Consider the following 17,461-nt stretch of genomic DNA (forward strand, 5'->3'; position numbering starts at 1 on the left):
CAATATTGCCACAGGCACCCTATGCTTAACTCTGCCCTCCTGTCTTGACAATGTCTGTCCTCTCTTTTCTAGGCCTGCATGTGGAAGACCCTCCTGCCCCTGGCTTTATGAAGTACTTCAGAGTCAAAACACTGAGCTTAGGACAGCTGATAGGAAATGGAGGAAGTCAAAGGCTCAGGCATACCTGGTTAAGTATAATCCCTTCTATCATCCTTCGCTTCTGCCACCACCAATGCTAAGGTACTTTTCTATCAGACCAGAATTAACAACACTTCTGACACACACTCTCTGTTCTGCACTTTCACCTTTATTTTTAACCCTCTACCACCTCCTCCTCCAACCTCCTTGATTAGGTCAAAAGGTGGCTGCTATCAGTGGTCAGTTCTCATCATCACTGCCAGTCATCATTCCTCCTGCCAAGCATCACCCAACATTCTCCACGTTCTCTCCACTTTCTGCCGCTAATGTTTCCAACCTCCTCTCCAGTCACCCCAATACCTGTCCACTCCCCCATTTCCTCACATCTCCTTCAGGCTATCTCTCCTCACTCATTTCTGAAATTACACACATCATCACATCATTAACACCTCGCTCATCTCAAGTACCTTTCCTACGATGTTTAGACCTGCTCTGATAACCCCACTCCTCAAAAAACAACACTCAATCTGTCCTAAGTTAGCTATTACAGGCCTGTCTCTCTCCTTTCCTATCCATCCAAAACACTTGACTGTGCTGTGTGTCTAACCAAGACTTTTTTTTACTTGTCTGCTTGATCCCAAACAGTCTAGCATCAAAAGTTACTGCTCTACTGAGGCAGCTCTACTGATTGTGGTTGACCAGCTACGGTTAGCTACAGCTGTCAACATGTCATCAGTCATGATCCTTCTAGATATCTTCTCAGCCTTTGACACAGTCAATCATGAGATTCTTTGCACCCCCCTCTCTGAACCTGACACCACCAGGACTTCTCTCAGATGGATTGAGACCTAGATCTTGGGCAGATTCCATCATCTGTCCTGGCAAGAAGAAATGTCAATGGTGCATCAGACATGCACAGGGCTGCCCCAGGGTCAATGCTGAGTCCTCTACTCTTCTCTCTCTACATCACCTCTCTGGACCCCATCATCCAATTCAATGATTTCTCATATCTGTGCTCTGCTGACGGTGCACAGCTGTACCTGTCATTCTCCCCTGAGGAAAACATGGCATCAGCTGAATTCTCTGTACGTCTTACTGGTATTTCAACCTAGATCAGGTTGAAATACCAGCATCTACAGCTCAGCCTGGCAAAGATGGAGCTTCTTGTTACTCTGGCCAGTCAGTCTGTTCAGCTCTCCATCTCTGCACAGCTCATTGTCACTAACAGCTGACAAGTCCATACGCAGCCTTGGGGTGGTGATAAGCAGCCATCTTTCTCTGACCACATTTCTGATGTCTCTCATTCATGCAAATTCACTCTGTATAACATCTACAAGATCAGACATTACCTGACTGAATACACAGCCCGACTTCTGGTCAAGGTTTTGTTCTTATCACTCCTGAATTACTGTAACTCACCATTAGCAGGAGCACCCACATACAGTGAAAATAAAAAGTCTACACACCCCCTCCAAAATGATAATAAATGAAACCAAGAGAAATCCTGTCAGAGCTCATACCTCATTCATTGTAAAACTGCAATCTGTACAAAGAAGGTGAAAACAAATCAGAGACTGTCAGTGAAAATTAGGAGAACATGCTACAAAAACCTGGTGTCATGCTGAAAGGTGAAGTTCCTCTTCTTCTTCAGTTTCCTAGCAGATGCTTGAAGGTTTTGTTCCAAAATAGACTGACACTTGGAGCTCTTCATGACTCCATCCACCATGACTAAAGCCCCAGTTAAAGCTGAAGAAATGCAAACCCCAAAGCCTGACACTGCCTCCAGTGTGCTTCACTGTGGGTCTCATGGTGTTCTTTTGATGTAGTTCTGTGTTGGTTCAAACATACCATTTGGAATTATTGCCAAATAGTTCAAACTTGGTCTCATCAGACCATAATACATCTTTCCACATACTTGTGGGAGAGTGCATATAGTTTTACCCAGGCTTGGATGTTTTGCTTTGTGAGAAAAGGCTTTCGTCTCACTGCCCTTTCCCACAACCCAGAAAATGACGGATTGTTGTCTCATGTAGAAAACAGCCAGGACTTGTCAGGAAATTTTGCAGCTGCTTTAGTGTTGCTGTAGACCTCTTGCTGGCCTCCCTGACCAGATATCTCCTTGTCTTCTCATTAATCTTAGACAGATGTTGTAATAGAGGGGTGTCAGGGACCTCTGGAAATGCGCTAATTCACAAGGTTTAGCTAACAGAAAGCTGAGTGCAGGAGTCACAGTCAGATGACTGGAAATATGAGACTGTTGAAGTCCAGTATTTTATATTTATATAACGTAAAAAAAAAAACAAGTGCAACAATAAACAAACAAACATTCTGTAGAACTAATATGGCAGAGAGAAAAAGTCTGTCATGACAGGATTCATCTTGGTTTCATTTTTTTAACACAGAAAACCTGCTATTTTGGCATTGGTGTGTAGACTTTGTATAGCCACTGTATGCTGTCAAGGTACTACAAATGGTCAAAAATGGAGCGGCCATCTTGTATTCAACCAGCCAAGACAGGTGCAAGTCACACCTCTCCTCAGATTTCTACTTTGGTTCTCTGTAGCAGCATACTGTACATTAAGTTCAAATCCTTGATGCTTTCCAACAGAGTAGTCATTGAGTCAATACCTGAGTATATGGAGACACTGGTGAGGTGCTGTGGTCCTTCTCGCCCACATAAGTCTGCCAGTGAACAGCGTCTGGTGATGTCACCTCTGTGTCGTACCAAATGTCAATTCAGATGCTTTTCATGTGGAGCTCCTAGTTGGTTAAACAAGCTGCCACCTCAATCTGAACTGCTGACTCCCTCAATGTGTTTAAGAAGCGATTGAAGACCCTCCTGCTCTGTGAATATCCACCAAACAGTTAAAGAATGTTTCATACTCTGTAAATATCTGCCATATTGTTAAATGACCATTTGTCTTTTATGCTGGCTTTACTGTATAGCTCTTCGTTTGTGATGATCAACTTTTGTAACCTGTCCTGCCACACTTGCTTTAATAAGTCCATAGACTGATGTTACTTTTTTATGTTGACCTCCTTTGTAAGTCGCTTTGGGTAAAAGTGTCTGTCAAGCATATAAATATAAATGTTAATGTCACACCAATGTCAAAGAAGGACAGAGTGCCTAGAAATAATATGCCACCCAACAAAGAGTTGCAGATGGCAAGTGGACTTTATAAACACATATAAACATATTAAGAAGCTGGCTTGGTGGTCTTATGTTTAAATTGAAGTATAACTGCAGACATCTGGACGAAATCTTTTTGAATTGTAGCTGCTGGCTGCACAGACATTGTCTTATATGATATCTACATTGCAATGGTGTCAGCTGGGATGATATCAGTGCCAAGTCAGAAGCAGGATAAGCTGTGCCAGTCAACGTAGATCTGATTAAAAAGGGAGTGTTGGCCACAGTGGCATGATCTCCATTCTAGTGAGTAAAAGTATATTGGGCCTGCACTGGCAAGCACCGCGTGACTCTACAACATACAGAGATGGAGTTACATTGCAAGAACGAACTCTACAAAGACATGGCAAACATAACGACAAAGGAGACGTGTGAGTGCAAACTTTGGTGTGGAGAAGAACTGACAGTCTGTGGAAAGAAGACGTCACACAGACAGATAGAAATGACCTCTCTGTTCAGGTACCTTCTACCATACAGCCGGTGAATAAAGTGTCCAGAGACTGATGGTCCTGCACCATATCAGAGGGCCTGCAGATGCAGTTTCTCCACCAGTTTATGAGGGATGGCAGCTGTAAATGCTGAAATGAAATCAGTGAACAGCATCCTGACGTGAATGTCCTATTTACTGAGGTGGGACAGGGCCAGGTGAAGGGCAAAGGACATGGGATCATTGGAGTGACAAACTGGAGTTGGTCATTTGAGGCTTTGACATCAGTGTTCATGTACCTCATAAGTAGCCTCTCATGATAACCATTATGATTGCCATTAGGTGATGGTCACTGATGCAGGAAACAGCTGATGTCACTGGCACAGGTATGATGCTGGTGACTTTCAAGCACTTGGGGACAATTGTCTCCTTTACGAAAAGCTAAAGCTTCCTTGTTATGTGAGATGGAATGTCTGCCCTCCAAACATTTACTTCACACGTGTAACACAAATGACTAATTGCTAGTGAAGTCAGGGACTGTAACATGATGAAAAGAATTTATCTTGTCATTACAATACAATTACAACATCCTTTTCTTCAGGACTTAATGGATACAAAATGTCATGAAAGTGCAGTCACATTGTGTCAGTTTTTCCTGAGTCACCCCTAATGTGGTAGAGTGGAAGTGAACAGCAGCTTTGTGAATGTCTGGTGGTCTTTTTTATGAGGAGAGTGTGTTGAGCAGATGAAAAGAGAGGATTAGAGAGGTTGATAAATGAAGAGAATGAGAGAGAGAGAAGGTTGGATGATGTGGAGGTAGTGAATCAGGAAGTGCAACGGATTAGCAAGGAGTAAGTAAGGACAGCTATGAAGAGGATGAAGAATGGAAAGGCTGTTGGTCCAGATGACATACCTGTGGAAGCATGGAGGTGTTTAGGAGAGATGGCAGTGGAGTTTTTAACCAGATTGTTTAATGGAATCTTGGAAAGTGAGAGGATGTCTGAGGTGTGGAGAAGAAGTGTACTGGTGCCTGATATTTAAGAATAAGGGAGATGTGCAGGACTGTAGTAACTACAGGGGAATAAAAATGATGAGCCACAGCATGAAGTTATGGGAAAGAGTAGTGGAAGCTCAGTTAAGAAGTGAGGTGATGATTAGTAAGCGGCAGGATGGTTTCATGCCAAGAAAGAGCACCACAGATGTGATGTTTGCTCTGAGGGTGTCGATGGAGAAGTAAAGAGAAGGCCAGAAGGAGTTGCATTGCGTCTTTATGAACCTGGAGAAAGCATATGACAAGGTGATTTGAGACGAGCTGTAGTATTGTGTGAGGAAGTTGGGAGTGGCAGAGAAGTACGTAAGAGTTGTACAGGATATGTACAAGGGAAGTGTGACAGTGGTGAGGTCTGCGGTAGGAGTGACAGATGCATTCAAGTTGGAGGTGGGATTACATCAGGGATAGGCTCTGAGCCCTTTCTTATTTGTAATGGTGATGGACAGGTTGACAGACGAGATTACACAGGAATCCCCATGGACTATGATGTTTGCTGATGACATTGTGATCTGTAGCGATAGTAGGGAGCAGGTTGAAGAGACCCTGGAGAGTTGGAGATATGCTCTAGAGAGGAGAGGAATGAAGGTCAGTAGGAACAAGACAGAATACATGTGTGTGAATGAGAGGGAGGTCAGTGGAATGGAGAGGATGCAGGGAGTAGAGTTGGCGAAGGTGGATGAGTTTAAATACTTGGGATCAACAGTACAGAGTAATGGGGAGTGTGGAAGAGAGGTGAAAAAGAGAGTGCTGGCAGGGTGGAATGGGTGAAGAAGAGTGTCAGGAGTGATTTGTGACAGACGGGTTACAGTAAGAGTGAAAGGGAAGGTCTACAGGATGATAGTGAGACCAGCTATGTTATATGGGTCAGAGACAGTGACACTGACCACAAAGCAGGAGACAGAGCTGGAGGTGGCAGAGTTAAAGATATTAAGATTTCCATTGGGTGTGACGAGGATGGATAGGATTAGAAATGAGGACATTAGAGGGTCAGATCAAGTTGGACTGTTGGGAGGCAAAATCAGAGAGGCGAGATTGAGTTGGTTTGGACATGTGCAGGGAAGAGATGCTGGGTGTATTGGGAAAAGGATGTTAAAGATAGAGCTGCCAGGGAAGAGGAAAAGAGGAAGGCCTAAGAGGAGGTTTATGGTTGTGGAGAGAGAGGATACGCAGGTAAATATGTAACAGAACAAGATGCAGAGGACAGAAAGATATGGAAGAAGATGATCCGCTATGGCAACCCGTAATGGGAGCAGTTGAAAGAAGAAGAAGAAGAAGAAGAAGAAGAAGAAGAAGAAGAAGAAGAAGGTCCAGCTGGTCTATCAGGCTGGGTTGAGCAATTTACATTTTCATATTGTTGTGGGTTACTAGTTTTCATTTGTCACATAGACATGTGCACAGAATTGTCCCCAAGTTGTCTCAGGTCTACATTTTGTCCTCTCTGCTCCTTTTCTCCAGGCTGTTCTCAGCCTTTTTCTAGTTCTCCTAGTTCTTTGTCTTGGCCCAGTCATCTGAGTTCAGGCTTGAACCTGACTTTGTCCTTTTGTTTTGTGCTAATGCCCACTTGTCTGTTTAAAAGACGTTGAAATATGTTGACTTAAAGCTGTCCTGTGACTCCTCTGTGGCCTCTCTGATCTCTGTGCTCTAAACTGGCTTGTGATGGCCTTGGTGGCCTGCAGATGTCAATAGTCAAGTCTGAGGATTAGCAGAACAATAAGAACACAAATGAGCAAAAGCAGATGGTCAGTGTTGAGTGATCTTATGATACAACTGAACAAATTATTCAAAACCAAAATAAAGTGCAGTGCTTCTTCAATAAATAAGTTAATAAATAAATAAATATTCCCCACTAGAAAGAGTGTTCTTTGGTGTTGATTAAAATTAGAGTAAACAATCCATAGATTAAAATGAGGCAGGTTTTGTCCTTGACCCTTGAGGAGTGCCATGTGCTCACTCCACTCATGCCCCCTTCTCAACGTCTTCCATCAGCTTGTTCACAATTCTACATTTACTTTATTTCTTGTTTAACCTCCATCTCCATCTTTTCATTTTTCTTTCCTGTTCAGTTTTGTTCTTGACTATCCTGCTCAGCTCATTTTAAACTCACTGGGGTGCAGGTGTCTAATTACAGACCCCAGAACACTAATGAGGACACTGGCTGAACCACACGTGTCTGCAGGTGTAAAGTGCGCTCCGCCAATTCACCACCAACACTCCAGGGCTGCTCTGCTCTCCCACACGACCACATCCACCTACGCCTCTCTGAGTCCACCATTTTAATTTAAAACCTGAACACAACCACTGACCCCTGACATGTGTCACCACACAGCTTTGTATTTAGTAGTAAAGAGAATCACGCAGTGACCAGAGTGACCAGTGGAGCACAGGACTAGTGTGACAGGTGTCCTTAGTGACGTCAAATTATTGACACCTCCAGTCGACTGTTTGATTGTCTGCTGGCATTGAGGAAGACTCTGACTGACTGAAATGACAAAGAAGGATTTGAGAGGCAGAGGGCTTGGACCTCTGATGACATCAGTGAAGACCATGTGTGTATAAGAATATCAAAAAGGCGCTATATACTGGATTATTGAAAAAGTCATGTGACAGCCTACACTGATCATGTGGTGAGATTCTTGTTTTAATGTCCCACAAGAGACACAAGTGTGAGTTACAAACACAAGAGGGCGCCACTCCTCACACTGGAGTATCTCACTGACACGCTCACTGAGGTGGCTGGCTGGTCATTTCTACTGCTGCTGTCCACCTTTCCTCCTGTTCCTCTGTTTGTCCTCGTCTCTCTCCTTCTCCTAATCCTCTGCCTTGTCCTCCTCTTTTATTCATCCTTTCATTCCATCTGTTCATCTACTTCTCTTGTCTCTCCTTATCTTTGTTATTCTATTCTTTTTGTCCTTATCTGTCACTCCAGTCCAGCTCTAGCTGTCCACTCCTCTTTGTCTTTTGTTACTTTAGTCGTCTCTTCTCCTCACACTGACTGTGTTTCTCCTCCTTATTCTATTTTAGTGATTTTTAACAAACTTTACTGAGGACATCAGAGGAGTGTAAGGAGGAAAGTGACAATGGAGGACAGGAACAAGTACGAGATTAAAATAAAGAATGGACAGCGTGGGGTTGTGGGACAAGAAATAAAACAACAGTCTGGACAGAGAGGATGAGGAGAGTGACCAGTGTGGTGGAGGGGCTCAGGGTCACAATGCTGTCTTTATGAATTAAATTATTAAAGGAAATCTGCAGTTGTGTCACCTCACGTCCATCTATCTGCCCATAAGGGACACTGCAGTCTGTCCTGATTAAACACAGCGTTTGTGTTGTGGGAGTGGAAAAGTCAGAGCCATAATGTGACAAAAAAAAAAATTAATGAGACACACACACACACACACACACAGACACACACTCACACACACACACACACACACTTGTTGTTCACTTACCCCAGTTTCTCTAATTTGCAGTTTTCACTCCTCAGCCCCTCACACAGCTGATCCACTCCTGAATCCTCCATGTTGTTTTTGCTCAGGGTCAGTTCAGTCAGTCGTGAGTGTGGAGCAGAAAAAGCTGAGGAGAGAGCTGAGCAACATCTGGAGGTGAGACCACAATAAGACAGGCTGTGGAGAAGAAGAGAGAGAAGTGAGGACATGAGGAGAGACAGACAGACAGGCCATCGGTGGTCTCAATAAGTGACATGATGACTACAAGCAGAGCTGGATGCTCAGGTGTGTCACTGAACAGCAGGCTGCTGCTAGCATTTGAACTGAAACACAATTTGAACTCCACACCAATGCTGCCCTTCAAGGCGCTATATACCTGAAGCATCTTCTGTCTGTCAGGTTACCCTGAGTGATAAGAGGACATCAGCCGTCACACTGGACAGGAGTGTCACACAGCAGGTCTGACCTTGTCCTCCACTTGAGTGTTCAGATGCACTTCTCTGAGTTGATGACAGCTGAGTGACAAACCCAGATTTCTGTCCATCATTCAGGACTCAGGGTGAGGACACAACTGAAATGATTGACAGGAGGCCATTTACAAATGTCAGCCTCTCCAGATGTTCGGTGACAGCAGCTGTAAATCAGTCAGCCTTTATTTTATACAGCGCTTGTCACAAACTTACAACACAAACAAGAGGACAAAGAAACACAACGAGCCCAAAGGAGAGGTGACAGGAGAGGTGATGGGACACAGGAGGACATGACAGTCCAGTCCAGGAGGGACACACAGAGGGTCACCGGCTGCTTACAGTGACATCTTTACTCTGTCCAGTCATATTCTACAGGTCTATCAGCCACCTGAGCTCAATGGACAAACTCCACTCAGCCGGCTGGTGACACGGGTTCAAGGTGACGGGCTTGTTGTGTCATAGCGAGGGTCTCTCTCAGTGTCACTGCACACACCAGCTGTCACAGACATAGTGGACTGAAGAGCTTTGGTGGTCAGTAGAGAGTTTGGACCCTGGACTCTTCATGGACACTTAAGCACCAAAGTTATAAAACTGAATAATAAATAACAGAGAGGATAAAATAATAAGACAGAAAAATCAAAATCAAAAAAAGAATAAAAATGTGTTTGAGTGTCACTGTGACAAAGTGGACAAATGGACGCAGTTTACAAATTAAAATTTGTGGGCAAATATAAATGAAGACATTCCAGATAAAAAATATGAAGAGAGACAAAGCCATCCCCTTTATTTTATATAGCGCCTTTCAATCCAAAGTCACTTTACATGTCCAGCTCTCTCCTTGTGTTCTTACTCTGAGCACAGACAGGTGACGTGACTCACTCAGGGTCACACAGCATGTGACAGGCAGGAACTGAACCTGCGTCACTGGGATGTCAAGTGCGGCACCTCAGCCACCGGGCCACAGAACTGGGAATCAGGATTGGCCAGAATGACAGAGGAGGCGGGACATGAGCTGTCAGTCAGCCTGAGAAGGTGTGAAGAGAAGGCGGCCATCTCAGTGAATTTGATTTATCAGGCGCTTTGGTGTCTTTAGATGACCTAAAAATGTCGACTGACTGAAGTGTTTGATTATTGTGTTGTTAAACATTTGGTCAAAATGTGAAGGCTAAGGAGGGCTGAAGTGACACACAGACACTCAAACGTGTGACATGAACAGGACAGTGGCACAGTGGTTAGACACACATCAGGGACCAGCTCTTGGTGCTGATTCTTTTTTCATTTTTATGCTGATAAGACTTTAAGGTGTTGGCTGACTTCACATTTATAAGTCAAGTACTCAAAGACATGGTGACAATAAACAGCTAAAGTAAAATGTGTACAAATGAGAGTGACGTACAAGTGACGATGGCCACAAATCAAATGTCATTGGACTCTGAGGTGCTGCAGATCTCCAACAAGGAGGACACACTGAGCTGAGTTTCGGTGCTCGACTAACAACTGAAATCTTCTTAATGGCCGACGAAAAGATGAGCCAAAGACGAGGTCAGTGCCACATTTCAGGCCTTCGTCAGACCACAGGACACAGGGAGTGTCAGACTTTTCCAAAGCTCCAAGGCCGAGGTGAGCTGCTCAGTGGTCTTGTACCACATGTTGGTCACAGTGTGTTATTGTGATGAATTCCACTGATTTTTTTACATTATTATTGCAAATTTATTTCTTGTTCTTTAGTGTTTTTGTGTTATGACTTCTTCTGAATTCTTTACACTTTGAGGTAGTTGGTGATATTTTATATTTTCCTGTGACGCCATCTTCAGTTCTTGTGTGTCACTATTCTCTGTTTCTGTTGTAAAGGAGTTGCTATAAAGTGACAATCAGGGTCACACTAATCGTTTTGTCAAAGATCAAGGAGTATAAAGTTCAGTCCATTGGACTTCTGTGTTATCTGAGTTTGTGGATGTGACATAAAGAATAAGCACACGCGTGTTTAAAAGTCAGACGTCACAACTGGTGCTTTGTGTTTGGACTGCGAGTTTGGATTTCACTTTCAGTTTTGACACTCGGCTTTTTGATCTTTTCAGTTCTGATCTCCTCTTCTGGCTCTCAATTCCCATCTTTCTCCCATTTTAATTGTAGTCCTGATTTAAACTCAGATCATTTAAAATGAGTGAATCAGTGAGAGAAAACGGGTTTACAAAGATATGAAGCCCCTCTAGGGAGAGGTTAAAGATTTAAAGACCCCGATGACACAAGTCACAACTACTTTGTGACAAACTCTAACTGATCTTTCTACTTCAAGTGCTCACATTAATCAAGGTGCTGGTGGTCTGCCAGTAGCTGGTGGGAGTCACGTAAAGGACCAGCCAGTCCTCATGTGATTTGTTTTACTGGAGACCCTAAAGATGGAGGAGATGTTTGAATTAGCAAAGGACATGTTTGATTGTCAGACAAATCCTAATTCTAAAAGTCAGCTCATGTTGGTCATTTGATGTCACTGCTTGATGAGAAGCCACCTGAATGGACATTCACAATGACAAGACAAGTCACAGTGCTGTCCATCTGTTGAGGATTTGGTTTGTGAATTCAGAAACATTTTAAATATGGCTGTCAGATTAGAGGTGGCAGTCAGTCGATTACTAGAATTCAGACAAGACATTCAGTCAGTTAGTAAATATAAAGTGACATGTGACATGTGAGCCCATGAAGTGGTCAGACTGATGACCTTCTCATGTCACTGCTGACCACACAAAGCTGGCACACCACATGGTGTCAGGGCTGCCAGTCCTGATGGTGTCGACTCTCAGGTGTGACTCCATCACAAATCTGCTGCTAATGTCCTGCTGTCGTATGCACAGGCCAGTCAGCTACGTGACGATCATCGGGGGGTTTACTTCTGAACTGCTTTACACCCTAAAGACCTTAAGTAGTCAGTGAAGAGGGTGGGATTTGACCCTGCGGCCTGGAGATGTGGGGTAGCAGTGCTCACCTCTGTGCTGCCCCCCATGAAGGGATCACTTTGACTAAAACGAGTTCCAGAGGTGAACTCCATATTTCTACAGTAGGAGTGCGGACAGCCGGAGTTCAGAGGTTAGGATTGTTAATGAAAACTGCAACTAAAGTGGCGAAAAAGTGTTATGTTAAATGAAATAAAAGTGAAAATAAGAGTGAGAAATAAAAACTAAACTGAAAATAAAATTGCAAACAGAAAACAAACTGAAATTAAATAAAAATCTGCTTTTATCATTTTTTTGAATAACCAGACCAGAGTTCAACAATCAATTAGTTGACAGATTTTGTTGTTTTCCATTCCTGTAGCTCACTCTCTCCGTTGTTTTCTGTGTGTTTTACAAATCTCTTTCTTTACTTGTGCTAATTGTATATTTATGATCATCAATACTCACCTGAGAGTCTGTCCCTGCGCTATACACACACACACTGTCTGCTATTGTATTGTACTCCGCTCAGCTCTGGGCGACACTCCAAGGCTGGACCTTCACCTCCACTCACCGGCGGGCGGCCGAACACTTGGACTGAGAAAATTGTTAACAAAGTACGGTAATTATGGAACTTGTGTTTCCATTAAAAAGATTACATTTTGAATCTTTTCTTCTATACAAAGACATTTCAGTGTTTATTTGTGAGAGGCTACAGCCCCACTTGTACTTAAAATGTTTTATCAACCATAAATAACGAGACCACCTTGAGTTAGTAGCGAGTTCTTTCTTTTATTTATTTTTGAAAGTATTTACTTTGTTGTCATAATTAGTCAGAATGATATAAGTGGGGCGTCACTGTGATTTGATTTGGCTGTACATGCCTGGGGGGCTCCACATTCCTGACTACACCCGCGGTGCACATGAAGGACGCAGCTGCTGCCGTTGGACGCCAATATGAGGCTGCTGGTGATTTGTGATTGACGAGTGATGAGGTGAAATAAAACAAACTCAGCAATCGGGGAGAGATGACCAGCCGGAGGAAGTTGGTTTGTTGCCCCTTTTGTTCTTATAGGAGTTCATTAGTGCTAACCGTGTTATTCTTATTAATGGGGGACTCCCAGAATGCATAACAAGATGGCCGCATGTTAATTTAGTGTAGCAGACAGCTGGTTCATTTACAAATCTGTGAAAGAAGACTGAGGGGGGATTTTCAGTTCAGGAGGGGAACTGATTTGGGAGAAGCGACGCAGGTTTAGTGGACGGAGCGCTCAGGTTAGACGGCTGTGGTTTGTCTCGCCATTGGGAGCAACTTTAGTAAGCTGATGGCTGCTGGGATCTTAGAGCTTTATTTATTTATTTGTTTATTTATTTATTTCTTTTTTTTTTTTTTCCAAAATTATCGATTTGAATGAGTGCAACAGGTGAATATTCATTCTTTGCTGTGGTGTTTAATTATTGGTTGTTTTTTTTTTTATTTATTTATTTTCTTGTGATGAACATTTTCTTTATTTTTGAATGCAATGTGTCTGTTACTACATTTGTCCTAATTAGTAATTGTGCCACCTCTGACCAGTTGTCTGACCCCATCACCTACCTGATGTCTACTTGGGGGGCTAAGGAGTGTTTTGCTCACTTGTCTCCTGCCACGGCACACACAGCAGTTTATTTATCGATGAAGACCCCACACAGGTTGTGTCCCCGTCACTTGTCACTGTTCTGTGGACACTGAGGTGTGTTTGATCTTTCATATTCTTCATGATGAAGGAGAGTCTCATTTTTACCTGTAAGCTTCTTTAGACAAAAGTGAAAATTCTACTGATTTGTAACTGACTTATTATGATTAAAGTTATAAATTCCTGCAGCTATTAATAAAAATTGTTTTAAAAATAACACTACAAAAATTAGAAAACAGGCTTTCAATGCACAGACATATCTAACAATAACACCAAAATGACTTTTCTAGAACTTTCTTATCAGTTGTACTTTTCTCATTTCTCAACAAACAGTGTCTAATAGTGAATTTCTATATAAATTATTATTCAATTTATGTTGTTATTGAGCTGCTGTTGTGACTTTCAGGTGCCACTGTGACACATAGCAGTGTATGTTCTAACATGGACTCTCGTCTATCTGTAGGCCTGACACCCCCTGTTGGATACACTAATGTCACCCTCTGTGTCCACAGAAAGTCAAACTAAACTCATGAATGTTTTATTACTCACTCGACATGTCTGCAGCAGATGAGCCCCGGCGCCAGTCTCATGATGCACTCTAAGGTCAGTGGTGTGTTTGTCAGGTTGAGCTCCTCAAGTTCTTGACAGCAGCTGATGACAGAGCCCAGCACAGCACAGTCCAGAGGAGATACAGACATGTTACTAAAACTCATCTTTAAATCCTTCCCAATGGCGTCTCTGATTAATCTCTTATTCTGAGTCTCATAGAGCCACTGACACACTCGCAGAGCTTCACGTTTATCTCGTCCCCGTAGCGCCTCTTCAGCTTTCTGTTTTACCCACTCCAGTATTCGCTTTGCTGTCTTCCTCTCAAACTCCCCCATGACTCCCCCCAGTGTTTTAAACACAGAATCCCTGGCCAATCCTGCTAAAAATCGAGTGAGAATCTCAAACCGGCCATCTTTACACAACTCCAGCTTCTCAAGGAGCTCCTCGATGCCCACTGATGGATCGAGGTAGAAGGTACAGGCGGCCATGAACTCCTGTATGGTGAGGTGGTAGAATGTGTACGTCGTGTGCTCCAGAGTGCTTTCTCTCTGAAGGATTTCTTTGAGGAACCCTGAGAGGAATGGAGAGGACAGGATTGGCCGGAGACCAAAGGTGGACATCTCAAACTTGTCATAAAACACAAGAGTTCTGTTTACCACCCCATAATAAGCCATTTTTCCTAGTTTGACCAGAATCTCTCGCTGGTCTTTGGCTTCTCGCTTGTGATTGGTGAGGATGTTGAGAAGGAACATCGCAAAGAGCTCAGTGACAGTTCTGGGGGCAGCTCCTCGCTCTTCTTCAGGTGTCATGAAGTGGCTCTTCAGCACAGAGCAGATAATCCAGCAGTATGAGGGGTTGAAGCACATGGTGTACAGGATGGCGTTCTCCTCCACATACTGAAAAGCCTCAGAGCCCTGAGCAGCATCACCAAAGAACTTCTTAAAGTACATCAGCCTTTGTTCAGGGAAGAACCCCAGGATCTCTGCAAATCGATCAACTCTCTCCATGTCCAGTTCCTCCAGGGCTGTTGGTCTGGTTGTGATTAGAACTGTACAGCCCTTCAGTAATGTCCTTCTGACCAGGCTGGTGACCAGGATGTGGACAGGGAAGTAGTCATCTGGGTTTAAGGGGAGCTTCCTGGGTGTGAAGTCCAGTTTGTGTTTGTACTCATCCAGTCCATCAAATATAAAGAGGAGAGATTCAGGTTTCTGAAGGATTTCTGTCAGTCTTGGGTCATTGAGATATTTATAGTGCCTTACAATCAGCCTGGTCAGAGGCATCTGTGGTTCTGTTTCTGTGTCTAGTAGGTTGAGCTCCTTGAATTTAAACAGGAACACAAATGCAAACCTCTGGTACTGAGTGCCTCTGGCCCAGTCAAACATTATCTTTTGGACCATGGTGGTCTTCCCAATTCCAGCCACCCCACTGACCACTACAATGTGAGGGTCTGTCTTACTTCCAGGACTCCTCCTAAAAAGCTGCTCAGTCCAGATTCGCTCACATTTCTCTTTTGTCCGCTCCTCTATGAGCTTTGCATGTTGTCTTCCCATTTTCTCAAGTTCATGGTGCCTCTCACTGTAGGTTCTTTTGAACTGTTTAAAGACCATCAGCTCTGTGTATTGACTCTCAAAGCCCACAGCTCTGGTGCATTGATCTCCAGGAGAAGCCTGATCCTCCAGAATTTTTGTGGATTCAGACATACCATCTCTGTGTGTCTCATGGAGGCCTGAAAGTAATAAAGAGAAGTTGTGAAAAAAAAATTGGACTTTTTGGAGTCTGACTTTGATGTTTGGAGATGCCAGATAAACCAGCATCTTGTAGTCAGGATCACTGAACTTGAGGATGTGGCTAACCTGTGGTGCAGTAGGAGATTACAGATATTGCCCAGGTGTTTTTCAGGGGGATAGTGTGAACCTGAGAGGAGACTTCAAGCAGACAGGTAGAAACAGGTGTGTCATTGTTGGACATGCAGTACACAGAAGGTCACAGGTGCACACTGGCCAAGGGCTCCAGCCCAGAGTTGAGAGTTGACAACCACTGTCAGGTCTTTGTGGAGCTTGATAGTGACTCTGACAATTCTGTGGTGGAGGAGCCCCAGCGGGTCAATTGAAAACCAGTCACCTCAGAAAGACAAATGTAGTGCGAGTACAAGACTCAGTCTCTACAGGGATTGAGATTTAGATTTGTGTTCTTGTGTGGTCAGACTCTTGTATGGTGTGCTGTCTACCTGATGGACAGTTGGGACACCTCCTTGGAAGGGTGAACAGTCTGCTGGCAAGGGTGGGGGGATTTAGTTCTCATTGGCCATATTGGAAAAAAAGAAAAATGTGTGAGCAGAGTGACACTTTGACAATCAAGGAGTTAAGTGCCAAACTGAGGAGTGGAACGGACATGGTGGTCATCTCTAAAGTTTTTGACTTTTTAGTCCATGTAAGACTGAGGGGATTAGAAAGTTTAAACGCATGGCTCATCCTGGGGTAGGATAGAAGGGTACGGGTTTATGGGGCACTGGGATGACTTGATAAGATGCATTTGATCAGGAGGGTGGGGGTGTGGGGGTGTTAGGTAGGACATATAAGTAGATAACTCAAAGATCAGGGTAGGGGAGAAGGTAGCAGGGAGGTCAGGACAGGTCAGGTTTCACATAAATGGATACCCACTACAGTGGAAAAACAAATACAGAAACAATTCAGAAGTTTCTACTCAAAGAGTCAATGATAATTGAGTAATACATTTAAATCACTGGCCTTAAATGCAGTGAAAAAATAATAAACTGTATGAGTAGTTCTGTGTAACTGATCAAACAGTGGGCTGAGAAAGTATTCTGACTCCATCCCTTTCTGCAAGTTTTACTATGTTACAGATAAATTTTAAATATATACATTTGACATTTTTGCCTATCCATCAACAGTGAATAACCCATAATGACAAAGTGAAAACATGTTTTCAGAAAAGTGTAATCTCTCATTAATACAAATGTTTAGCTACTTAACTAAATACTTTGAAGAAGCCCCTTTGGCAGCATTTCCAGCTTCAAATCTTCTTGCTAAGTCTCTATAAGCTTCGCACACCTGGATTTGTTGAGTTTATCCCATTATTCCTGATAGATCCTTTGAAGCTCCATTAGATTGGAATTTCCCCTTGGGATTAATAAAGTATCTATCTATCTATCTATCTATCTATCTATCTATCTATCTATCTATCTATCTATCTATCTATCTATCTATCTATCTATTGAGAAAGCAGAAAAAACGTTATTAACTGTAATGATTATAAGTATCGGGCGGCACGGTGGCGCAGTGGGTAGCGCTGCTGCCTCGCAGTTGGGAGACCTGGGGACCCGGGTTCGCTTCCCGGGTCCTCCCTGCGTGGAGTTTGCATGTTCTCCCCGTGTCTGCGTGGGTTTCCTTCGGACGCTCCGGTTTCCTCCCACAGTCCAAAGACATGCAGGTTAGGTGGATTGGCGATTCTAAATTGGCCCTAGTGTGTGCTTGGTGTGTGGGTGTGTTTGTGTGTGGGGTTGGCACCATGCCCAGGATTGGTTCCCTGCCTTGTGCCCTGTGTTTGCTGGGATTGGCTCCAGC

General features: G+C 43.5%; 1 protein-coding gene across 15 annotated transcripts in view; it reads right to left on the reverse strand.

Moving 5' to 3' along the window:
* The window catches only part of LOC114642585 (NACHT, LRR and PYD domains-containing protein 3-like), a 1,142,003-nt gene that overhangs the window by 842,679 nt on the left and 281,863 nt on the right, over positions 1-17,461 (reverse strand). For 14 of the 15 annotated variants that reach the window (XM_051921799.1, XM_051921798.1, XM_051921797.1 and 11 more), the window contains one exon: positions 8,256-8,429. The exons of the other annotated variant lie outside the window; for it this stretch is intronic. In XM_051921799.1, the coding sequence (XP_051777759.1) occupies positions 8,256-8,429 (174 nt within the window). The remainder of the gene's footprint in view (positions 1-8,255; positions 8,430-17,461) is intronic. 15 annotated transcript variants of the gene reach the window in all.

Source organism: Erpetoichthys calabaricus (assembly GCF_900747795.2).
Source record: "Erpetoichthys calabaricus chromosome 1 unlocalized genomic scaffold, fErpCal1.3 SUPER_1_unloc_25, whole genome shotgun sequence".
Classification (NCBI taxonomy): Eukaryota; Metazoa; Chordata; class Cladistia; order Polypteriformes; family Polypteridae; genus Erpetoichthys; species Erpetoichthys calabaricus.